The following is a 25,959-nucleotide window of genomic DNA, read 5'->3' on the forward strand; positions in this document are numbered from 1 at the left end:
CTGTGAATCCCATTAGCGTTAATGGAAATTTAACAGTCAAATCCCCCATGGATCACTTAGAAAAAAATTACCCCTTAAGGTTAAAGGGGGCTGCATAAATAGTATTCTAGGATGCTCTGATTTAAAAGTACTGTAAACCTCCAATGTCATGTAGAAATATGCATCCTACTGGGTTTTGCATATCCCTCGTTATTATACCTATCACATCACCCTTCACAAATGTAATTTCAAAACACAACTCGGCCTATTGAAATGTAAGGCACATTACGGGTAAATTTTCTAAAAGTTATTCAAGGAGATTTATCTCCTAAATTTCTATTAATATTAATGAGAATTGCCCAGCTATGTTGCCAGACACTACTCTGAAAATGAACCCCAGTAGCAGTTTATCAGGCTCCTCGATTCCTCATGCCCACATATAGCAGAACATACAATAAATATAAAGTCTGAAAATTAGGCTGGAAATCTAGGTGCCACATTGTCACGGTCAATGACATTTAACACTTCGTCCTGTGCTGAGGATGAGACACAAACAGACCTTTACGAGTGACTTTCTGGAGTGCTGAGCATCAAGAGACAATACAAGAATGTCACTAGAACCTGGCTGAAGGATTCATAGAAAAATATGAAGTTGCCACTCTAGAGTGCCTTGCTGACTCAGTCCTGAGTGCCACCGATGACCTGAAGTTCCTGTTGTTGGGCAGCCACGTTAAGAGTTAAATTCCTGCTGAAGTACAATGCCTACAGTCTGTAGGAACTAAGTTGGACACCCGAAAGAATCACCTTTTAAATCTTTGGTCCTCGTACTCAGGGAGGGTCGTACACAAGAGGAGGATCTGACTGCCTGCTACTCCTGACTGAAAGAAGGTTGGGTGCCAACTGGGATGAAGAAAAAAAAGGAACAGAAAAGGAATACACGTGAAGGAAAAGGAGAGCTGCAAATACTGAACTGCGAGTCTTGGACTGATGCCACTAATCACTTAGAATAAATTATTTAGCTATTTTCCTGTTTACAATTAAGTCACAATTTAAGCAACATTGTCACAAATTCATGCATTGCTCATAATTAAGTTTCTGGTCATGAATTGTAAACATGACCGTGACTAATTATTATACAGCTTGATATTGGCCAAAGTCATACAGAAGGCATTTTAGCTTAAGAATGTTGAATCTAATTTTAAATAAAATTTCAAGACATACTGAATGATCACTAGTTTTTAATTGATAGGTCAAAACAGATCTATTAAGAATGAACATCTGACAGCTGCTATGTGTGTCTATTAGAGAGCAGGCACCTGATCTCATAAAATATGTTTATTAGCTGATACAACCAGACCCAGGTCTTTATTGGTCCTCTATAAAGACTTTATTGGTCTTTATAGAGGAATTGGTTACTGATATTTTAATTAAAATCCACACAGGTTCATCACCTACCTTACAGGTATGCATGAATTGCTAATGTCTATATTGTATGGGAAGATAACATTTCAACCATCAAGTGTCTGTATAAGGGATAGGCAAGGTGGGAGAGAAACCTTAGTTCTCTTTCCTGGTCTGGCTGTCACAAGGCTGGGAAAGGAGAGCTGTTTATTTTGGACTGTAAAATGTCTGTGCAATGGCCCAGCCTCTTCCCAGAGCCACAGAACAGAAATCAGCAAAATGGCTCAGAAGACAAAAATTAAATGCGAGTGAAATTTAAATTTCCTGAGAAAGCGGCACATCAGTTGGAGCAGGGGATCACTGGGGAGGAGCAGAGAAGTCAGAGCAGTGTAATGCATGCAAATCACACAGCCACAATTTATCATGCGAATCCACTCTCACTGTATTATATTGCGTGGCACAAAATAAGTCCCCCAAGGCTCATCTTCTGGCTTACTCGGAAGCTTTAAAGGTTTGCCATTTGAGAATTAATGTTTACAAGATCTGAAAACAACAGACATTCCAAGAAGCACTTTTGTGGGCGTGCAAAAAATATCCTTAATAATCAATGCAGCCTTTTTGACTGAGGATGCTCTGACCCTTATGAGAAATCCCCTGTCTGCTACATCTGGTGTGCATTTAAGAAGCTCCAGTTCTAGGAATCCTGTTGCTTTTTTCTTATCTATTTACTTTGACAGTTTCTTTGCCTCACTTCTAAATCTAGCGCTGTATTTTGAGGGCCAAGGAAGAATTATCTCCATCCCCTTCCCAACCGCTTTGTAAACATTTCCCCTCTTCCCAGCCAGCAATCAGAAAAGCACACATGTTGAGGCTTGGAGCCACCTGCCTGCACTGGCTAATCTTGCAAGAGCTACTTCACATTCTCACAGTTCTTCTCATTAGGTAACTTGCTTTGGAGGGTTCAGCACTGTGGCTGATCTTTCTTCTACCCATTCTCATGGCTGCTCTTGGCACCAACCACACGCACGGTGCACGATGCACACCATCCCTCTGCTGGAGTTCTTGGGACAGGAAACACCTTTTCCTTCCCAGACTTCTCTTTCTCAACCTCTGGCTAAATAATTGTATTTCTATACGAATAAAGGTATTTCTCTGAAAGGAAAAATGCTTTTTTGTAATCCCTTCCTTCATATTCTACCACTTTGCATGGACTGAGTGTGTAAGAGTTTGTCACAGCACACAAACAGCATGACATATATAGGACAGATTTATAATAGTCCTGTTTAAATTATATATGCTATTGATTATGCATATTAATGTAGTCATTCACGTCAACGTGATGATTGCATATTTACAACTAACAGAGCTGCAGCTACGCAAAGCATTGAGAAATGAAACTTAAAGCCCCCTTAAAGGCAGATCTGCTCATTTTAGAAAATTGGTTGAAGTCAAAACAAAGACTCTCCTTTTAAATCTAATGCTACAAAATATTGCACTTCCTTACATTCCTGCTTTTGAAGAAAAAAATATTTCTGTATTTGAAACTGTGCATTTTGAATTAATCATGCTATGAAGTTCAGCATTTCTATGCAAACCCAAGGATTTCACAGAAGCCCTGAAGGGAGGGATGGCCCAGAACAAGCACTGCTCTGCAACCTCGACATGCGTATCAACACATATACAGAGACATGCAGATGAGTTATCAAGATCTGGGGAGACATTGTGTGCATGGTGCTGCAAAAAGCAGCTTATTTAAGGGAATGAAAGTACACAGAAAAAAGTTATGTTTGTGACAAAAAGACTGACTTTCTGGTAGTCACATGCTCAGTTAGCAGTCAACGAAAGAGCAATTAAAAATAAACAAAATAATGATTGATTTCTATACTATATATAGGAGGGAAATGAAGAAATCTCAATTATGTCATACAAGAAATCATGCAGAAGAAAGCATATACTATGAGTTACGCGAATTGCTCCAATTATCTGTGTTGATTTCACAACAAGATCTAACGTGCAAACAAATTACAGCTTGATAGTCCAAAATACGCTGTCACCACATGTGAAGTGCTACTTCCAATGCCCTCTGCTCCAGTTCTATTTTGGTTAGAGACCTGCTTGCCCATGACCAGACATGAGAGCCAGAAGGCCTAGGATCAACACATCTGAGAGTCACCCTGGGTAGGTAGGGCAGCTGGGGGGCAAGGCAGCTGAAACCTCCTCTTAATGCATGGGGACAAAACGCCTCCTAACAAAGCCAAGCAATACTTCAGCAGGAGATGCATTCCAGCTTGGCAAATACCTTCAAGTGAACAAAAGGCCTCTTTGTGCCCAAATGTTGTCCCTGAAGCATCCTATCAAAACTCACCTTGTATAATACATGCATCTGCAGAGGGTACTTTCCCCTCTATGCCTCCCACGTCCTTCTTTAACATTTACTGTTGGAGATCAGTAGTCTATACAATTTATCGCACCTGTCAAGGCTAATTTATTCATGCAATCTGGCAGTAATCAAAAAGACTGAGATCGATGTGCCAGCAAACCCTGACATTTATTCATACTTTAAAGTCTCATTTGACCTTGAACCGCAGCTAACTGGGGCTGAACTTGTCACAAGTCTCACTGGGCCCAGCAAATAGCAGTGAGTGCCCAGACAAGGAGCACGAAAGGTTGAAGTACTCAGGGGCGGGTGGGGAGAAGATGCACCAGAAACCTTGTGACCTGTCAATGCAATCCGGTGAGGCCAGCTGGAAGCAGCAACAGAAAAACAGATCTCAAGAGTGGATTTGAGTGTGCCCTCTTACCCAGGAATGTGCTTAGGAATTCACTTAGTCCATCTCTCTTGCCTTCTCATCACTCAGTCAAGACCTGAACACACACAGCCATTAAGTACAGTTCCTCTAACACACATGTATTGCATCCTACAGAAATCATTTCAGGCTTGGAAATCAGAGCAATTGGTAGGGAAATATAATGAAGTCTATTTAAAATAGTTCCAGCCTCAGCTTTGTCATCAAATGACACTCAAATGTCCTACAAGGACATTTTTAGTCTCCTGGCTCAGTTTTTCCTCTGCTGGGTGGAGATACATGTACTTATCTGCTCTCCAGACCAGGCCAGGAATTATGGGCACAACACACTTCGAATTTATTTAACTATTTTTCTGTTAATACAAAGACATTAACAAAAATGACACCCTACTAGACACACAAAAAAAAAAATCTCTTCCATTTCAAGTAAAAATACACAGCTACAGTTTTGCTAAAACACACAAATACCTTCTTATTACAGCCAAAAACACTTGAATTCTGCAATTCAGCAGATTTCACAGTCATATTTTGATACTTCCCTGAGTTCTCCTTGACTGCATTTTTCACACTGTAAGTTCTGTACATAGTATTAGTACTTTTTCTGCTGCATTTGCTTTTTCTAAGCCTAGAACAGAAACAGAAATGACAGAATTGCCATTCTGTGTTGGTTCTCCCTTTGTTTGAAATAGCTAACACCTTTGTGCTGTGTTAGAGGAAGTTACCAGTGAAGATATGTGCATTTGGGCATAGATGTGCCTAACATTGCCACGCAGTCCAATCTGATATTCAGTGAGGACAAACAATGACATATGGTGATACAAAGATAATCTTCCTTATGGATCTAAAATAGTTGCAGTGCACAACCACTGACACTACATATGGAGCTGTGTAAGTTACAATAAAGTGCCAACAAAGCCTTTCAGTCACCCTGTTTCAGTACTTCTCCAATGGAGGATGCAAAATCAGAGAGTTTGATGATGTTTTACCAGAGACTTTCAATATCTTATTGGAATTCTTGTTCATTTCCTTCATTTTGTACTAAAACTCCTTAATTTTCATAATGTTATTCATGCAGAAACAAAGCAGGTATTGATATTCAGCTCCACAATAACAATAAAAAAGTATGAAGCAAATGTGCAAATGGGTGCCATCAAGTTTCCCACTCCTGGCAGTCAGTATGATCTGAAGATGTATTACTGCACACATCATATCCCAAAACATTGCCGTGATACATTCCACAAAGCTTTTAAAGGGTGTGGAACTGAAGGAAATGATAAACTTCAGTAGGATGAGTAATTTCATTTTTTTTTCCCCTTTGGACAGTTGATGACTGGAGCCAAGAAGTGGCCTCTGCCCAGTGCTGCCCAGGGTCTCAGAGAAGGACTGAAAACCTCCTGCAGAGCTAGCCATAAAGTCAACTAGCAAATGGGCTTCTTCCTGCTCTGAGAACAACAGATAGCCTTACACACTGCATTCCATTTTTATATTTTCCATGAAACATAATTATTTTTAATAGATTTATATGTTATGGACATTTTTAAGAGTTCTGAAAAAGATTCAAAATAGTTCATTGACAAAAAGCTTTTTCCAGGTGTGCTGGGCATGCAGCTAAGGGAAGAGTCAGGAACCTCTGGATACACAGCAGCCCAAGTCAGGCTTTCAGTAACCATCATCAAAATTAAAGATCCTAGGGAACATTTGGAGCCCTGGATGAGTTTTGGTTTTCAATAGAAAACAGGTTGTACCAGGAAGTTTCTCACCAGCTGCAGCTCATCTCCAGGCTTTTGGTTCAGTCTCATCATTAGGCAGGGGAAAGCTATTTCAATCTCAGCACAATTAGCACACACAATTTCTCTGCATTTTTACTCACTGCCATTCAGTTCACACTTGATGCTGCAGCAGAACCCGTATTAGACGAAACCTGCAGGAAATGGCTGAGAAGAAAGCAGAGAGGACTAAGGAGGCATTCTCTTTTCTCAGTTCTTTAGCTGCTGATCTGTTTCTGAAATTTCCAGCTTCGTGCTTTTATAATGTTCTAGTACATGAAAGAGTTTGTAACATAAAATGTTACACTCGATGGAGCATGATGTGATATTGAAGCCAAATGGCCAGATGCTCTTTTCTGAGCTATTTCCAATGCTTCCACTTTAGAAAATGTTTTTAACAGTATTCACAAGCTCTAGTTCTGTAGTTTGCTGGCAATTTCATGCTAGAGCACCACTGCACTATGTTCTGATGAAAACATTGTTTTCCATTTGAGGTTACAGTTATTTTCAATTTAATAATAATAATTAAAAAAGGCACCATCTGGTTCAAAGACATAGCACGCAGGTAGGGAGATGGATTCTCTCCCCAGAAAAAAAAAGATGGTGAATTCCATTTTGAGTACAGTTATGAATATAGAAATTTCTGGTAAGGAAGACACAAAATGTTTGCTATGGGCCAAAGGCCATCTCTAATGGCTTGGGGGTGACTTGTGTCTTCAGCATCCTGGGATAAAATGTCTGCAAGAGCATCTCCACCTCCACTTACAACCAAGTCTGTCTCCTTTTCCAGACAGAATGCAGTATTGCATTATACAAATGTCAAGCCTAATCTCATCCTGTTTGAATCAATGTAACTTCTCAGGAATTGAAAGATACTGAACATTTAGATGGGCAGAGGAGTTGGCTCCTCATATATGCACATCACCATAGAATAGATTTTTCCAATCCCTCCTTTAAAGAGGAAAAGGAGTTGCAAATTAATGTAATCCAGACACCGTGAATTCAATCCTTTCATGATTTCTTAGTACTTGACTTTACAACCTTAACATTCTTTTACCTTTGGAAATGCCTATAAAAATGCTAAATTAAACTGGAGATGGAAAAGAGGGCACCTTTACTTACACGGCTTATCTGGGAGGTGAGACTGGGAGATTTATCACAGAGATCTCTGCAACCTGTGCAAAGGGGTAACTTCAACTAGCAGTAGATTACATCACTTAATAGGATTTTGCTCAGGCAATGCAGAGTTCTGTGCATAACTGGGCACAATCATTTTAATAGCATTTAACTTCATGCTGAAAATGCTGATTTATTGCAATCCACTGTGAATAGGCATGTGTAAGGACACTGTGAACTGCATTTTCAGAAGCTAGGAATTGTTAATAAAATACTTAAATGTTAGATGACATTTAAGTAATTAAATTTGAACCGGAATTTCTTTATACTAAAAATTGCAGCTCAGAAAAGGTCAAAATAAAAATAAAGCCTTTTTTATTAACTGAGATAAACATTTTGATTAACATGTATTTTTGTGCAATTTTCATTTCTACTCCATCACAGCATGTGGGAAAAATAGCATGAAATTCTGAAAAACTCTCTAAAATGGCATTCCTGCTTCTTAGCTCCAGGGCAAAGGGAGTCTGACCTCATGAATCACCGGGGTAAAAAGCATCCAGAATTCAGAATTAAAATTTGCCATCCATAAATCTTGTGACATTTTTATTACAGCATACCAGCCCAGAATCTGTGTTTAAAACACTGACTGCTCAAAGGAATCTAAATCTCCTTAGCTGAAAGTAATAAAATCAGGTCAGGAATTCACTACTCAACAACCTGCCATTAGCACTTCTGCTCAGAGAAAATACAGTTCATCTGTTTTTAAGGAAAGCAAAGCTGGGTCAGATCACATAAATTTGGAAAGTATGATTTGCTTGTGCAAGAAAGTGCATTAGGTAACAGGTTTTATTTCCTGGTAGAGAAATTCCAGTACAGCTGCATCAGGATGTTGAGCAGTACAAACAGTATTTCTGCATGGTCTGAGTTGGGACTGCATTTCTTTGTACACAACAGGTCTGCCTTCAGCTAGGCTGCTTGAGCACTGCTCACCATGAAATCACAACAGCAGAGAGAGCAAATAATCTGAACTTTTATTCTCTTTTCAGGCATTCTTCTCAATCCCAAGGTACTGTGTGTTCCCAAAGGCACGCTGCTACCAGTTGCCCAACCTGGCACAAGCCACGTGTGACACCTCTGCACAAGCTGTGGTCACAACTAACCTTAAGGATCCAGCTGAGCCCTGCTGGACTATCAGCTACAGAACTACGTTGTCACACTGGTACCTATGGATACCTCCAATGGATTTCTCTGGCCAGGACTTCTTAAACACAGGATTTCTTAAAGATATCTCAACTGGACAAATCAATCTCAACTGGACAAGTCATTTTTGGTTTTATAACTATTTTTAAAATCTTTGAGATAGCACTGAGAAGAATTCCCCATAGAATCAGAATTTCTCAAGTTGGAAGGAACCCACAAGGATCATCAAGTCCAGCTCCTACTCCAGCACCAACACCAACTCCCTCCTGTTTCCCAGAATGGCTGCTGCTTTTTCTCAACCAAAGCAGAACCTCCATAGCCTGGCAGACATTGGCCTCATTGCAAAGCTGTCAGGAGAACGTCACAGCTCTGATTTAAGCAGAAAGATGAATATGAGTTAAATAAAGAATTGCAAAGCACTGGGTCCAATTTCCAATACATGTGGTAGCCCCAGACCATTTACACACTGCTTAGTCAACACAGAAAACTGCCTAGGTTAATTATCTAACTATTCCCATCTCTGGAATTTAGAAAAGGGAAAAGCCAGTAGTGGAATACCCAAGATCATCATTTTTTTTAATAAACAATAGATTTGAGGGGGATTAGCTGGGTTATCAAACAGTACCCTCCCAAATCAGCTCATTAGTTGCACTGCCTTTCCCTAGTTCACATTATGAAAACTATTTAAAGGAAGGTTCATTAGATGCAGTGTAATCTAATTCAGACACTTTGAGCCTAATCCCTTTTCCTTTAGTAATAACATGGTGATAATATGCAAAGAAGTTTAAAGGATTAGTGTTCCAGCTTTTTAAAAGAGGGCCTGTTTTCAGCTGAACACGTTCCACCACCATTATTTCTTGCTCTTTACTCATCCATTTACACTTTCCTTTTCTGTCTTTCATTGCTCCACACAGTCAGAGTCACACTGGGCAGCAACATCCCTCGTGCACTGTGGACAGGCTGATGACTGCCTGCCTCTGCTCCCTGCTCAGCTTGCAGCCTCCAGTACTGCACCATGTTGGCAGAGTTTCCCCTGCACACAGGGAGACACAGCAGGATCCCAGTCACACTCACAAGGAACAAGGCCCTGGTTTGCAGCTGGCCACGTTCTGTGGCAGCTCCTGTGTGGATCAGCCTTGGGAAAGGAAGGAGTTTTGCAACGTACTTTGAGATTCTGCAGTTAAAAAAAATCTTTCTAAATTCACAGTGATTTCATAAATATCCTTCAGGGAAGAGAGGAGGTCTCTGTGCATTTTCATGCTGCTGGTTTCTGACACCTCAGAGAGAACAAAGGAGGGGATCAGTGCAGGACTTGTGGGTTACCAGGTGCACACCTCACATTACTCACTGTGCTAGATTCAGGCTGAGAATGCAGATAAATGTCCATGTTACGGACAAGCTCATTTTAGACTAAACTTCACGGAGCTCTTCTCAAACACATATGAGTAGGGTTCATTATTCCTTATACAGAAAGAAAGAAACAAGCCAACCAAAAACACACAGGCAGACAAAAACACAACCAAAAAGTGCCAAAGTACAAAGACTGAGAACTTGTTTCTAGATCCTCTGTGTTTACAACTTGAACATGTTCCCTTCCCCTGAAAATCCGTCCTCGCAGACTCAAATCCTTGGCTTTTCAAGCAAGTGCCATTTCATAATCCTATTAAAACCTTTGCCTCTGTTTACCAGGAGCCCTAATCGTACCCAGCAAGTTCTTCTCATCTAAGGAAGAGCGACAGCTTTCAGATTTCTTAGGAGACTTATTCATCAGCCACACCAGAGTTTCGCCAGAGCGTTCAATCTATTCTGGAAGCAGCCATGTGGAAAAAGTTTCAAACAGCTGAAAGCCCTGCACAATGATAAAGGAAAGCTCACACAATCCTGGTAATAGCCTGACCCTCTTAAGGAAAATTGGATGATTTGTGGTAGCGGTTTTTCTGTCCCCTGTGTGAATTCTGAACCTTAAAGTGTAAGCAGTGTAGCTGCACGGTGCCATTAAAAACTCTATCCCTCGTGTGATGCTGGAATAACAAACACACACCCATGTGTGGAAACAAGTGCTGGCGATGATGACCTTCTCCCCCAGCCCACTGGTGTGAAGGAGTCTGTAATCATTTCAGAAAAAAAGAGCTGGATAAAGGATGGACTAATTTGATGCTCAGTGTTTCAGTGTGAGCAGAATATATGCTTTAATGAGCACATTACACACGCTAGGGACGTGTTACTGTGAAATAGGGAATAAAGAGTAAGGGGAAAATAATTAAACAGCAAGCTTTATAATGAGGAAACTGTGTTCATGCAACATTAAGTAGACTAATTTTCAAGTGCTAAGCAATGGCAGGTTCCTTGGACGTTAGAAGGACTTGCTGGAAAGGAGCACCTTGAAAACAAGGGCAAAGGATCACAACTATCAAACCTCTTATAGGCTCAGAAGCCTGATGCTGTGCAGAAGCCATCTGTCCATGCTCTGCACTGTAGTAAGAACCAGGCAAAATTCATCCCTCCATCCTGCAGTACCTTTTCAGCATCTGTGAAGTGTCATTTTATGTAAGAACATCTTCCCAAATCCCTCCCACCCAAAGCTCAGCCAGATCCTAACTAGTGCAGACAGCCAGGTGCTCAGTTCTGATTCCATAGCAGTCCTCGTGCACCGGGCTGAAAGGGGTGGAGGCAGTTGGGAAGATGGATGCACACAGAAGTATACTGATTTCTGTACATTCTTCTGAGATTGCTGATGTTTGCCAATGTTGCCTTCCTCAAGATGTGTACTCTGTGACTTCTCCAACATTATTCTCACAGCCTTTGAGGCCAGCAGGATTGGATACCTATACCCTGTAATACTTACTCTACAAAGAAGACCATTAACTTTTTAAAATGCCACTGCCTTCATTATGAGCAGTACATAGCACACTACAGCTGATTTCTTTCAGCCTGGCCTCAGTTTTCTGTTACCACTGCATCTGCTAAGACAACATACGTATATCATCATCTGCACAATGAGCACACACAGACTTAGCACAGCTCTTATCACAAACCCAGCTACTGGGAAAGGCGGCGAATCTGTCTCACTGAGTTCAGACACTGACAAAACGAACCAATGGACCATATTTCTGACTGTTATCAGTCTTTGCAATGCCAGTAAGGCCAGGAGCATCCATTTACTGGGAATGTCAGTTCTAGATAGCACTGCAGTAACAATTACTTCAGCATAATAGCCTATCAGTCAGGCAGCAATTCTGTTGGGCCACGGGCTCCCATTTTTCTTTGCAAATAAACATTGCACAAAGTGTCTTCTTTCTTACTCACCCTCATGCCTAATTCAATGTTTTCTCCTCCATAGACCTCCATGCCAGGGTCAAGCAAGCCAATCTCACCAAAATACTCTCGGTCTACTACAAATGAGCATCCAATCATGGCTGGTGTCCTGCACAGAGAGATTAAAGAAAAAAATGAAGTCATTTTTTAGCTACTACAGAAACCATTTCACAATAAATTTACACACGCAAAACATTACTTAGTCCTGAAGTCAATAAAGTTTATCTGCTAGCGTGTACTTCCATCCTCCAATGGACAGTGACTTGTGGAATCAGAGCCATGCAAAAAACAAGCACACTGCCAGACACACTTGGGCCAATTGTCCATGAGACACACGTGGGATGTGAGGTTAAGTACTCTCTTCAAGTAAGTGAAACATTGGTATATTTCTCCTTTGGTTTATAGACACAACGCACTGAAGCTGAAGTGCTGCTCAAGATAGTGGTGAACAAGAACTAGATGATGATTCATTTGAAGATTAATGCACAATAACATAAACTTTCTCAGAAATGAGGACTCCCTTTACTCACATATTAAAATTAAGGCTGCGACGAGAGCCACGGATCAATCACTATGAAGTTTGGTTCTCTTGGAATCAACTCTAACAGAGGAATTTCAGCCTTAGGGAAGCCATCTTCCTGCACCCATTTGTTCCAAAAGGTCAAAGGAAACTGAGGCTGAGTGGAACATCATCTTCTCTTAATGTATATGCTTACATACCAGGATTTTTGTGAGAGATGAAACTTACAGATACAAATTAATTCCTAAAACGTGTATTCTTGTTTATAGTTCCTTGTTTATAGTAGTCATATAGTTCCTTTAGTATAGTTCCTTTATAGTATCCTTGTTTATAGTAGTCATGTCTGACAGACTTGCCTAAACAAAAGCTGAGATCCTCCATCATTGAAAAATCACTTTTAGGCATCCAAGGAATAATTAGGTCTAGAAACTGAAATAAAAGAACTGCGTGACCAAAGAAAGAAAACTCAACAGCTCTGAAACTAAACAAGCTTTTGAGGGTTTAGGTATCTCTTTAGGACAAAAAGGGAAGGGAATGGGGAGAAACAGCCCTAGCCACTATCTTCATTTGCCTTCTATGCACATAAAGCTAAGAACAGACGTCACTGGGTGAGTGCTAGAGCACCACTGCTTTGCAAAATGGAGCTACTAGTTTGGGATTTGGGATTTGGGATCCATTTCCTTTCTAGCTCCCTAAAAAAATCCTGCAGAGGCAGCTCCCTAAAGCAGTAGGATGCTCCCCTGAAGATGTTCTCCCTCAATTCCTAATGAGGAGCAGAACATGTAGGCTTTGCAGGCTGCTCTCAGGTGCCGCAATCTCTCTCCCTGTGAGATGGATTTTTGCAGTTTCCAGCTCTGTCCATTAAAATACCAACCTGTTAATTGAATGGGGGTGGGAAATATATTTTGGATGCAACTACATAATCATCACTCACAGACCAAGTGAGGACTACCTTTGCAACTCCCTCCCTCTCTTCTATGTTTTATTTTTTCTCATTCAATATATGCAAATGCAAACAGACTCCACAAGCCCTCATGGCATATTCTGAAAAAAAATGTTTTCAGGAATGAGCAACAATGGCTGTGCAATGGCAGAAGAAATGACATCCTGCTCATCAGAGACACCAGTTAAAAAATTTCCACTGCCAATGTATCTCCACTTGAATTTGGCTTCCTATAGCCACTGCACATCTGCACATCTGCTCGGCTGCAACCCTGGAAGCTGAACAGGACAGTGATCGGTGCAGGGATGGCTGGAAATGAAAAGCCTGAGGCTTTGCCCCAGCCACATCCTGATGCAATGGAAGAAACTGTCCAGGAGCTGAACTGCTGAGCTTTCTGAACAGTGCATGCCAAGACTTCTATCAGGTTCAACCAGAGTTTCAGACATTTAGTTCTCATCAAGCCCAGGCCCTTAACTTTCCTGTGTTTTGACTGATCCAACTGTAAACTAAGTGTAATGCGATTGCACAGCCCAGTGAGCTGGTAACGGTGCTGGGACTCAGGAGACCTCAACTCTGCTCTCATCTCTGTCATTCATTTGATCTTCAGTGGATCACCTTCCCCTGCCCCTGTTTCTCTATCTGCAAAGCACAGATAATATTGAGTAAAAGTTTCAGGTCTGCCTTAGCAGCCTAAAAGCCTAACATTCATTTATAAACGCACTTCGAGCTTTATTTTATACTGGACTGCAGCATAACTGTCATATTGCAAACACCTTTAACAAACCTGCCCCTCATAAACCATGAGACCTTTGCCTGGCTGTAAGCACCAGGTTCCTCTCACACCTAACAAACCCCAATATACCTACTGCTTTCAATACAGTGCATCGGGCACTCTCCTGGAAAGTCAGCACTAGATATATGAGCAAAACCGTGTTAGGACATCCTAAGCACTGCTCACCACCCAAGGGTTGACAAACAAGAAGGTGCCTGCCCTCTGCACATCGTGGCTGCAAAGTAGAATAAACTTGCATTGAAGACGCTTCCTATAAAAGGACCTTCTTCCTTAAGATAAAGACTTCATAGTAAAATAGGACATTTTTAGAAGGAAAGTGTCAGAACGGAACAGCAATTGGATGTGTATTACTGATTAGCAACACCTCAAAAGGTGTTGAGAGAATTAATTGATTGATGGGTGGAATATTCTTTCACAGAACTGAAGATCAGCTTTAAATTTAATCAACAGCAGGAGTAAAAAGTTAACATACTAAAATGGCTTTTGCAGCTAAAATCTTAAAATACAACATAGAATAGCATGATTTTGCACTGCTGAAAGACACAGCATGCTGCTACCAGAGCAGGGGCACTATGTGGCCACGAGCAGTGCTGCTGTGGGATGGCTACCAGAGTCAGGGTGCACTGGCCAGAAATTCAGGCTCCTAAGCAGCACCTCAACCCTGACCTGGCAGATAGGTTAGGGAGCCTGCATAAGCATTTAGTTTTTCTTACAAATCATGCCTTCTGCAATAGAAGAGTCACACCAGGTCATAGGAACAGAACTCGAGGATAGATTTGGTGTTCAGGAGCTGCAGGAAAAAAACTGTCAAGCATAATGAAGGGAAGGTATGCTAATTCCTTTGGAGAGAAACAGCAATGGGAAATAAAGCGACCCAAAAAGCTTGGCTAGGAATGGCAGGGCAGTAAGGATGCAGAATAACATTCTGGAGCCCTGCAGGAGTAGGGTTTAGTAGAGTTTATGGAACAGGCAGGATGCCCATCGGACACCTAAAGGTGGCTGCATCACCATCAGTGTGGTGGACCAGCACAAGGTCTGACTGCATGTGAGAAGGGCACGCAGGCTCCAGCCAAAGCAGGCAGCCTGTGGGCATGTCAGGTGCTCGTTTGCATCCATGTGTGAGACACACATGCTCTCTGGAATGGCTGACTCAGTGTGCACACACACTCACTGCATGCAGTACCAAGCTATGGCATATTAGAGCGGTAAGTGAGAACATATGCAACAGTGAAATGCACCACTGCTGCAGAAGGAAGATAAAACAGAAAGCTGTGCAGTGCTTGGTTGAGGGAGGCTGATTAATGACTCCAGTGTTGGTGGCTGCTGATCATGAAATCAAACAGAGCAGTCCATCAAAATCACGGCAGATGAGGGAAGAGGAGCCAGACAGAGCTCTGAAGAGAAGGCACCTTCCTAGCTGTTCCAAAATGCAGCATTATCTTTTGTATGCAGAAAAAAATCCAACCTGTTTCAGTGCATAGCCAAATTCGTTAGAAACCCTCTGAAAAAGTATCCTTTGTTACACAGTTTGTTGCCAGATGATAAGGACATTTTTGGGCAGTGTTCTCAGGAACACAAATGGAAAATGACGTGATGGACACAGCGTGTCAAAATAACCATCCTCATTTAAATCTTCACGTTAGAGGCTCTTCACATCTTAAATGTCAAACATGTAAAATGAATTGCCTGCAGAAGCCGAATTGGGAAACATCAATTGCTCCAAAATTTCAGACTATTAGCACAGGGGAAGAAAAGGAACTGACTTTGAACTGTGGCAGAAATCTTTACAAAATCTCACACTTTATTCTTGCTACTCCTTTACTGCTGCTTGCACTTCAAGGCTACATCCCCTTTGTCGTTTGGACTGCAGCAGCCGGGCTCTGATCCTTGCTGATACCAGGACACAGAGATTCCACTGAAAACTTTCGGTCCCTTGGGAGATCCAGGAGTAAGTATTCAGCTATGCCAAACACAAAACCAATCACAACGTTACTAATTATTGGTCTTTTCTTTTACAGAGCACACAGTCTCCAAACAAACCCCCTGTTTGAAAAGACAGTGTAAAAGGAAGCCTTGAGAGGGAGGGTGTCAACAGAGGCTGAATGAATGTGCAATTTTTTTGTTCTTGAACAACGTTATGAAAGCATTGAAAAGACATGTGGATCTAAACACAATCATTGTGGAACAGTTTGTGTGTCCTGAAAACTGGACACAGTTGCAGTTCACCATGTGGGATGCTGGTTAGAAAACTAGGCCTGTATCAGACTGTATCAGACTTGAGGAGATTTTGAAAGCCTGCTCACTTTTCTGATTTCCCCTTGCTTTTAGAAACACACCTTACATTTTTACAGTTACTAAGTTCATATCAAGCGTGCCTTCAAATTTCAGTTCTGTGTGCAGACTTCCTGATCCTTTTCATCAATTCACACGTTCCCTCTTCTCATCACCATAATTACACCGGCATCTCATTTAAAAGCCACAGAATTGCATTGTGTGTCTATAGGCCAGCATAACACAACAGCACAGCCAAATGCTTTAGCAAATCCATCCATCAGAAATCAGTGCAGCGTGACTATCAGGCAGAAGCCCCGCTCTCCTAGATCACTGCCTTGAAAGCACGTGTTCCCAGGGAGCCATGTAAGTGTTCACGGTTCAACATTGATGTCTCTGCATTTTAGAGCATGTAATTCATAATTTGCAGAGAGGTGCTTCTGTATCCAAAACATCTCAGTGCTGCTGGGAAGCATCTGCAAGAGCCGGGCGCTCTCCTGCTCTTGCTGCTTGCCTCATCTCCCTCAGTGCAGTTTATGCACTGTTGAACTGCAGGGTTTCTGCTCAGAATAAAATCACAGCTCTTGAGAGCCAGCTGCTTACGTGCATCAGATTTCAACACTACTCAGTGTCTCGAGTTTGTGAACCTTATTCAGTTCTGTACCTGTCCAACTCAGCACCACTGCAACTCTGGCAAGTACTTGAACACACACCTGAGGAAAGCCCATGGTAATGGAGGCAACATTGCTGAATGAAAACTAACTCTTCTCCCAGCAACACAGGGATGAAATCGCTTAATTTCTATTGGAAAGATCGATAGCTGAATCCAGAAATACTTTGCAGAATTCTATACTTCAGTGAGTGCACTAACTACCCCTGCTACAAAACTTGTCCAAGGAACTTGCTGAGGTTTATATAACTTTAATCTCTTAGCTCGGTTTTATCTGATATTTGATGATGTTTCTCCAAAATAGAAGAGACTCAAATATGAGAACAACTGATGTGAAAATTAATATAGTGATTCCACATATAAACTGGAAGTAATGAAGTGTGCAAAATCTTTTGGGAATAAAAGACTGAAACCCTGATTTCAGGAGTGAAAGCTTTGGCTGATTAATTTTCCTTCTTCAATATCTATTTCTCAGAGCTGAGTGAAATAGATAGACAATGCCTGCGCTTTTAAAACAATGATGGGAGGACAGGGCACGTTATCCAAGAACAGTGATTTTCTAAGTAATTACTTTCCTGCTTATTGAGGTTTCAAGCTGAGTGAAGGGTCAGAGCTGAAGGACTGTGCTGTGCTGTGATAAGGAAGGTCAGTATTGCTGTGTATCTGTTTTGCAGTCGCAGGGCAGGAGAATGAACCTAACAGCAACTTGCAACACTTGCTCAAATACAGATTGAAATATTCGTTGTATGAGGGTGAGACCCGGTGTGATGGTCCCACCCAACCAATCATTTAGAAATGTGAACAGCCCACCTTGTGTCCTCACACTTCTAAAAGACCAGCAAGGGTCTTCCCAGTTGGCTGTGTTGTTTGAGGTTGCTTGGATGGACTGGGAACAGGCATATCAGAATCTGACAACTCAGGCTCTATGCTGAAGGGACGTACACCATCTTTTCTGCCAAAGCCTGCACTGACACCATACGAGAGAGTTTTAGCTCACTTTAGGGTGGAGCTGATAAACATCAGGATGAAGATGCCTCTAAGAAGGTAGTTTGTATCCTTCCTAGGAAAGTTCAAAAACAAGGCAGAGAACCCTAGAGTAAAATCTATTTTATCATTTATTTCAGCAGTTGCTAAAAAAGTACCCTTCACTCAGCAGGGCACCTTTCAGAGGAGCAATGAGACAACGATCTGCACCAGAGAAGAAAGTTTGGATGTGAATTTTCAAAAGAAGAGGAAAGAAAGACTCATTCTCCTCAGTTCTCATTTTCTCACTGTAACTTTAACAACTCTCAAATTGACTATGACAATTCCTGAATCACTATTTCCTTAGAAAATTTCATTTCTGTAAGGAAAAATGTTACCTTACAAAGAAAATAAAGTGATGCTCTGCTTATATGGTCTGGTTTCATTTTAAAATTCATCCAGTGGGAAAATCCATAACATGCACAAAGTTCTCCAAAAAAAGAGCAACTCTCCAATGAGACCAGGAGGTTAACACATCTCCTACTAGTGCTGCCAGGAAGCTCTGGTTTGGGCTGATGTCCAAGAATGCTGCCTACAGACCCAAAGTGACAACAGCCTCCTTGCAATCACATACAAAATACCTTCATTTTTCATACATACAATGTTTATCTGACTCACTACTCATGACAGGGTCCATTTGGAAAATAAAACACAGGTGAAAAAGATCTTTCTATCCTAGCAAGGGCCACAAAGTGAACTTGAATCACATTTTCACAACTAGAGCCAGCACTTTGTGGTGCAGCTCTGAAATGTCACACATGCATTCACAGCTTTGCAGACCCATCCATGTTTCTCAGTTTCATTAAACTGCCCCGGCACAAAGTCTGCAGCCTTGCTTAACTTCAATTGCCCCTTGGCAGATAGAGATGTTGTAGCACAAAGTGACAGCATGTAGACTCACCTGATGGGTGCTGACTCGTCCCCTTTATCGAGCCAGTCCTGTGGAGGGATGATGTACATGCACCAGAGGCCCCAGTTGTAGCCATGGGCTGCATTGGCGTATTGCTGCACTTCAAAAGTGTTGTACTTGATGTTGTCAATTGCTGGCAAGATGATCCGCTTTCTGTCTTCTTTGATACGGGTAAGTGCAGGTTCCACCCTGAGAATAGTGAAAACAGCAAAACATTTTGCAACCATCCAGTTATCCCGGGCCCCTCTTTGCAGTCTGATAAAACAACATTCTCTAATCCTGAGAGCGAGATGGCAGACCATAACACAGCATGGCAAGATCAAATGCATGTCACCGTCTTAGAGCAAAGGGGCTGAGGTTTGGCATGGCAATACTCACATAGCAGACTCACACAAATCATTGCCCCTATGGAATTGTACCACTTTGTGTTTAATAACACAAGATTTACCAAAGACTTATTCTTATGCTTTGGGAATGTCATTTCAATTTGTAATGGGCAAGTGTTGAGAGTCACCATGACCAGAGTAAAGTATTAACAGTCCCCTAATGTCTACAGCACCAGATTGCCTCCTGCTGATGAGGTATGAAGAACAAAATGCAGAACAGAGAACGAATCTGAGGGTTACTCAAAGATTTAAATCTTGTTTTTGAAGGACTGACTCCATCGGACCTTGTTTGAATGACAAACAAGGCTGCATTGTGTCTTCTAAAACCTCTCTGATGATGAGAAGGTTTCAATAGCCAGATGGTGCAAAGCAGCAACCTGCAGGAAATGTGCCATCATTTCAAAAGGCTTTAAAACATCAGTGTGCTTTCAACAGAAGCTGTATCCCAAAGTCTTTCAGGAACCACTCGCTTCTGGCCAAGGTAGTCTGAAATTGCTAAGAAGTTTGAGAGGAACTGATCCTAAAGGTAACAGACATATATAAGGGTGGAAAGCACTTCTCAAAGCAGTGTTAGAAACAGCCATCACTTCATTCTTTTGTAACTGTTTCCCCTTGAAACAAACTTTGAAGATTTTGCAGAGCTCTCACGTGTACCTTCTCTGAGGGAAAGGGGGTTTGCTGGGATTCACAGAGGCAGTAGGAGCTGAGCACTGATCTTTTCCCTTTTTTGTAGCTTAAAAGGCAATCATTCCTTCGTGCTTTCAAGTTGGTTGTTTTATGTTCTGTTATCTTCTACTTTATTTGTTACCATGTACTTTCTTGTGTATGCTAAATGAAAGGGACAAGTTATGAAATTAACTCAACCTCCATTTCCCTTCTGCATTGCCTCAGTCTGAACTATCAAAATTTTCTGATCCCATCAGTAAGAAGGTAGCATTTCCTCTGTACTCAGGTATAGCCAAAATATTCCTCTTTTGTGTACACTGACTGCTTATGTGACATCACACTCTTGTTTTACCCCACCCCAGGGGTGCAGTGCATTATTCATTATGCCAATCTGGAAAGTCCTGAGGCCACACACATGCACCCCCATACAGAGCCAATATGACCTGCCAAATCAGGCTAAGCAGCTTTGACTATTAATAAGAGATTATAGTTATGAGATTAACTGCTTTAAAACCCAGTGTGTGTCCACCAGAGAAACTCTTGTAACTCCAATAAAGAAGGAAAGAATACAAAAAAAAGATGAATCTAGCTTGTTCTTTCCATAAGAAAGACATTTCCTAGAGGCAGGCATCAACCAGACACACTTCTCCCATCGCTGACTGTGCGCCACCATGCATGGCTGTGGAAACCCTCACTCATAATGTCAACAGGAGGCTCTCTCACTCCTTTCTAGCCTCTGGAATAAAGGCTTTCAATATATCAAATATCATCATCAGTGACAGGCCACTGATAAACTGGCAGAGGTTGCCTCCTCTTTGCAGTTGTGGGGAAAAAAAAGTTGGAGCAGGCCACTGGAGAGCATTTGGGGCAGGAGCCTTGTTACAAAACTGACTGGCTCTCCTGCAAACTGACCAACACTGCAGCAGCCTCTGGGCATTGCCCTGGACCCACTTCTGAAGCTCTTGGACACTGCTTTAGCAGATTTAGTGTGGAAGAGATATCACAGGGTAGAGGGATTACACCCTCCAGAGAGCAGTCATAGATGGGATGGGAAAATCCAGTTCAGAGTTCTCTGTTACTTGGCAAAACTCAAAACGGAGTGACTTCTCAGCTAACATTGCACACCTGTGAGATTTTTTAGCTTGTCTTGCCCAGTCAGGGATGGCAGAAATCAGGGGTATTCAAACACCAAGCCTTAGAGCATCTCAAATGGACCTACAGAACATTCAAATCCCAGCTTTCGTCAATGCATTCTGTGCCACCAACACTGCTTGTGCTGATTTTCTATCTGCCATGATCTCTAGGCAATGGCCAGTGTTTCTAATGAAGTACTACTGCAAGCTTCAACAGGAAGGGGTAATAGATTGTGTTTACATTGCTTATCTTAGGTAATTCATGAAACACAAGCCTCTTAGTCGCTGCTCACTGCCACAGAAGTCCAGCCCTGGAACAGCTCTGCTGTACTCAGCAGACTTGCATGATAGCTTTGTGTCTGTAGGCTGAGCTGCACTGTCATCAAATCCTTTGTCAACCTTGCTGGTAATTCTGGCTTTGTCTAACTGCTTAAAGTTTTCAAAAGGATTACGATTAAATCTTTCCTAGAAATTTTTTTTCCTTATTTTAAGCTGCTACATTAAATGTGGATTTACTCATCCTCTTTACAGGCAGCAAAGTTCATTTATTTATTTTCTTTCCTCATGCTTTGTCGTCTCCACTGCACATGTAGAGATGGCAGGTGCTCCTGGCAGCTTCAAAGAAAAAGGACCGAGTGGAAGAGCTAGCTGCAGTGCAAGTGGGCTCACCATGCTGTGCTGATGAGCTGCAGTATGGGGTTGGAATATTTCCTTTCCACATGGCCACTGCTGGCAGTGAGGCTTCAGCTCTGCCTGATTAGTTAAGCCAGATGTGAATTTTGAGATTCACCCCTATTTTTCACAGATGGAAAAAAACACAAGGTTCCTAGCTTGTACCAAGGTATAGGAACAGGGTAGCAGATGCAAGTTATAATAATAACAAGATTAACAAGTTATTTACTAGAGCAAGAGAAAAAATTCTTCCAGGCAAATTCACAGACATGATAGATTTCAGTAAGCTAAATATCATCACAAGATTAAACTTTCTAGGTAGTACTTCGCCTCATACAGCTCTGTGGCTTTTTTTCCTTCCACCACTCATGAAAAACAGGCAGACAGTTTGGGCTAGAATTTGAGTGACAAAGAAGTTCCTCCCTTGTATCTCTACTAAAAGAATATATTTGTCAGTTGTGTCCTCCCACTCTGAATATATGGCTATTGAATGGATAAGTCAGAAGAGAGAGGACAGTAAATTTAACTCTCTTACAGACTCTGCTAAGCTAATGGCTATTTTCACTTGGGTTTTATTTCCCCGAAGCAGTTCCTGAAATGCAGTAACACACTGCAAATGTCTCATTCCCAGGATTCAGTCCTGTGGCTAACAGTACATGACTGAAACTCCAGAGAGCATAGGGCTTTACCCTAATCTTGGTGGGCTTCCCACAAGCACAGTGACATGCTGGTAGGAGCATCCACGTGTTCTGTTAAGGGGCTCCTTGCAGAAACTGTCCTGGAGGATTTGTGGCAAGAATCTGATCAGGAACACAATCACAACACAGGGATGTGTTGATTCGACAGTGACTGTTTAGCATTTCTCTAACTATAGCACACACATGTCACGTTTTCACCTACCAGTGAGAAAAGTGGAGGTCAAAGCATGGAATTTTCAAGGTGCTGAGCACCCATGTTGGCCGCTATGGGAGCGCCAGCAATGATGGTACTGTGTAAATGCTCCTGAGATAAATATTGGAGTTAGAAAAAGATCTGGGAGGCAGAATTTAACTGAGTTTAAAATGAGTCTGTGAGAAGATTGAGAGTAAAGGCTGGGGTCATACTGTGATCATACTCACTTCCCTAATCCCGTTGTAAGTCTTTCTCTGAAAATATATTCATTCTCTCTTTAACTCTGGGCTGAAGCAGAGCAGCAGAAACCCCAAGAGACATCAGGGCAAACAAAAATTGTATGCTATCTTGCATCCTCATCAGATTGCCAGAGTTCATGCCAATGGGGAAGTCTGATTTTTTACAATGCTTAAAAGAACAGCTTCTTCCAGATAAAAGAAATGGGTAAAAACAAGTTAGTAATGAGCTCCTCAGCACACATGAGTATGTAATTCACCCCTCAAATATGTAAAGCCACCTACTGACTTCAAGCAGACTTTTTAAAATGAACATAGGAAGAATTGTACGTGGTCTAAGAGAAGAAACCACAAGCATGCCACAAGGCAGATCTGCTGCTGCTACCCAAATCTTCTGCTCATGGGACTTCATGACTTCCAAGAAGCTTTGCCAACCTGCACTACCGGGAAGCAGACCCACAGCCTCTTCCAGTTCTTTAAATACAACAATTCTAAGAGACATTCCACAGGAAATCATTTTCCCTTCTTTTTTTTTTTTTTTCCTCCCCCTAAATGGCACTTTTTATGTATTTGTCCAAAACCACCAAAACCAAACACTTTCATAAAGAGCAGGAATTGCACTGGGGAGGTTTCCCCCTAAATTCTGCCCCTGTCCTAAGTAGATGTTTGAATATCTTGGTCTCTGGGTTGTTCTGAGATAAACACACCTTTTTTTTACTCTCCATTATAACCATTCTAATTTTTACTGCAATAAAAGAAAAAAGAACCTTAAAAAACAATTTTTTCCCCCTTTCCGGGGGGATTCTCTTTTCTCCCTGCAAATCTTCCTTGAGTTCTTGTATGACATTAAAAGAAAGCCAAAATGGTCTCATCTGCTAAATTCTGTGGCTCAGTGGGTTTAACACTTTATTCTACTCTGGCTGTACCACTGTCAGTTACCATTTTAACTAAAAACTTAAAAGAGAAATATAAGAAAGAAAGCTGTGTAAGCCGAAAGCTTATTCTGCATGTGATTTTATACGCCACCTCAGATTTTACTGACAATATACATTTATCAGATGCAGACAAGCAGATTTAAAGACATACATAATTCTCCACTGAGGCCATACGAAGAATATTTCATGCAGAATTCCTTTCAGTAAATAAGTGTTCAGAGAACTAAAAAAAAATGAATATACATCGTAATGATTATATATATATATACATCTATATATCATACTCCCCTCCTCGATCTCAAAGAGGAGGGGAAATTACTCATCTGTTCTCCCTGACATCTCTATCAGCACCCCTGTGTGCCCTGGAGGTGCAGACCTGCAGCCCACAGCAGAGCAGAGGCAGCACAGCTCAGCGCCTGCTGGAGAGTAAAGATGAGCTGTTTGGCTGCCGAACCTGAACAGCTCTTCTCAGCACCACTGAAAGGCAATGAAGATGCTTCAGTGAGCATTCCAGGTTGTTTAGGTAGATGCATAGTTGAAGCTGACTTTCTTATGTGTTCTCTGTATGCAAACTGGCGCTGCCCCAAGAAAGCAGAAGGCCCACATGACGTTTGCTGCATGCTGCCCTCTTTACTCAGATAGCATTAGTTTGCTTTTGCTATCTGAAATAAATCGGTTACCAAATTGAACCTCAGCTTCGGATGAGGAAGAACTCCTTCAATAAACACACATCCTTTCCTTTGCTTTTGCATAAATAGAACTTCCTTCCCAAGTCAAACTCAGCTTGCTATCACAGATGCTGCAACGAAGCATGGCCTGATCAGCAATAATTAGGTGTGAATCCTAAGGGAGGGACTGCATAGGAGGACTACAACCTATTTCACCCTTGGCTTCAGTGCTTCTCTCACTAGAAGAAAAAGCCACCCAGACTCTGGCAGTCTCTCAAAGAACCACATGAGCTCAGTTAGAACAGGCAGGACAGGGTGCTTACCTGCTGGTCGAGTTTGGCTTCCAATGTACCACATGAAAGCATAGGGAAGGGAACTTCCATAAGGAGTGAAGTTATTATGTCTTTGTCCTACAGACATGTAATCATGAAGCAGTTGGGATAACCAAAGCCAAAACAGAAGATTAGGAGGAAAGCAACTTCCTTTTTCATTATATAGTTTCTCAAGAATCCACTGCTTAAGGCCACTGTAGCCAATTGCAGTACATATTACAGCATGAAATAGTATCTGCAAGGGGCTATCTGCAGACCTGGCATCTTGATCTTCAGCTCTTAGTTTCTTAAAATTCCCATTTTCTATCTTTTTAAAACACTGACAACTTCAGGGATAATCTATATTGATGGGCTGTGTGTAGCACAGACAGATGGATACCGAGCTTGTATTTCAGGTCTTCCTTCTCACGTTGGGCTGTCTCTATCTCTCTCTGGTATATTGAAATTTTTTGATGAAATGCTCTTACTCCTCTGCTTCCTTTTGTCTGACAAAATTTTAATTACTACAGCACTTCATATCTCCATTCAATCCTCCAATACTACTTCTGTGATACGTGCAAAATCAAGTCCTAAGCTAGAAAGCAAGTATAATACTCTATCATTATGTCTTCTTTTACGGCTCCTAGCATCCTTTTTATGGCTGCTAATATATTGTGGTCTCTGCCTTTCTCTTACTGACTTCTGCCCTCCTTCACTCAATATGCCCCTTTTCTCATCGACAGAATTAACACCCCATTTCTTCTCTCTCTTCTTTCCTGCTCCCACATATAACGCAGTGAAGTTCTTTTCTCCTTGTCATATTATTCCTTCCCATCTCTCAAAGACAGGAGTCTGTATAATGTTCTACGTCTTCTGCAGTATAATTAGCAGCCAGGATGCAATTGTCTGTGCTCAATGTTACTTGTGTGGCGCTTCATGCACAGCAGGTGGACACAAAAGTCAGAGCAGGAGTGCTCAAATCTGCAGTGGAATGAAGGGAAAATCAAACAGTACAAGCTTAAATATCTCTTCAGGCATGAATGTGCAACTTTCCTGGGAGTTGGTTTTTGTGAAAACTGAAGTGTCTGCCTTTCCAGTAAACTGTTACACACTGGCCTCCTCCCATGCTTCCATTCCTCTCCACTCCTGCTTTCACAGCAGCAGCATTTGCTCTCACTGCCAAAAGCCTTAAGGGGAACGGGTCAGTAGAAACTCTTTGCTCTGTGCTAACACATTTTAACACCTGAGAAGCAGAAAAGCGGCAATTAAGCACAGTAAGATAAATAATTCAACAGTTAATTTGACCTGCCAGGTTGTGGAGTATTTTTTAAATATCTTACCATATTG

The 25,959-nt window shown here is 41.6% G+C and overlaps 1 protein-coding gene across 1 annotated transcript in view; it reads right to left on the minus strand.

Moving 5' to 3' along the window:
* The window catches only part of GALNT9 (polypeptide N-acetylgalactosaminyltransferase 9), a 116,843-nt gene that overhangs the window by 41,033 nt on the left and 49,851 nt on the right, over positions 1-25,959 (minus strand). Inside the window, exons 5-6 of the mRNA XM_042828845.1 lie at positions 18,706-18,903; positions 11,576-11,693 (exon numbers count right to left, since the gene is read on the minus strand). Of these exons, the coding sequence (XP_042684779.1) occupies positions 11,576-11,693; positions 18,706-18,903 (316 nt within the window). The remainder of the gene's footprint in view (positions 1-11,575; positions 11,694-18,705; positions 18,904-25,959) is intronic.

Source organism: Centrocercus urophasianus, unplaced genomic scaffold, assembly GCF_019232065.1.
Source record: "Centrocercus urophasianus isolate 14NV4802_14NV808 unplaced genomic scaffold, USGS_Curo_1.0 seq_30, whole genome shotgun sequence".
Classification (NCBI taxonomy): Eukaryota; Metazoa; Chordata; class Aves; order Galliformes; family Phasianidae; genus Centrocercus; species Centrocercus urophasianus.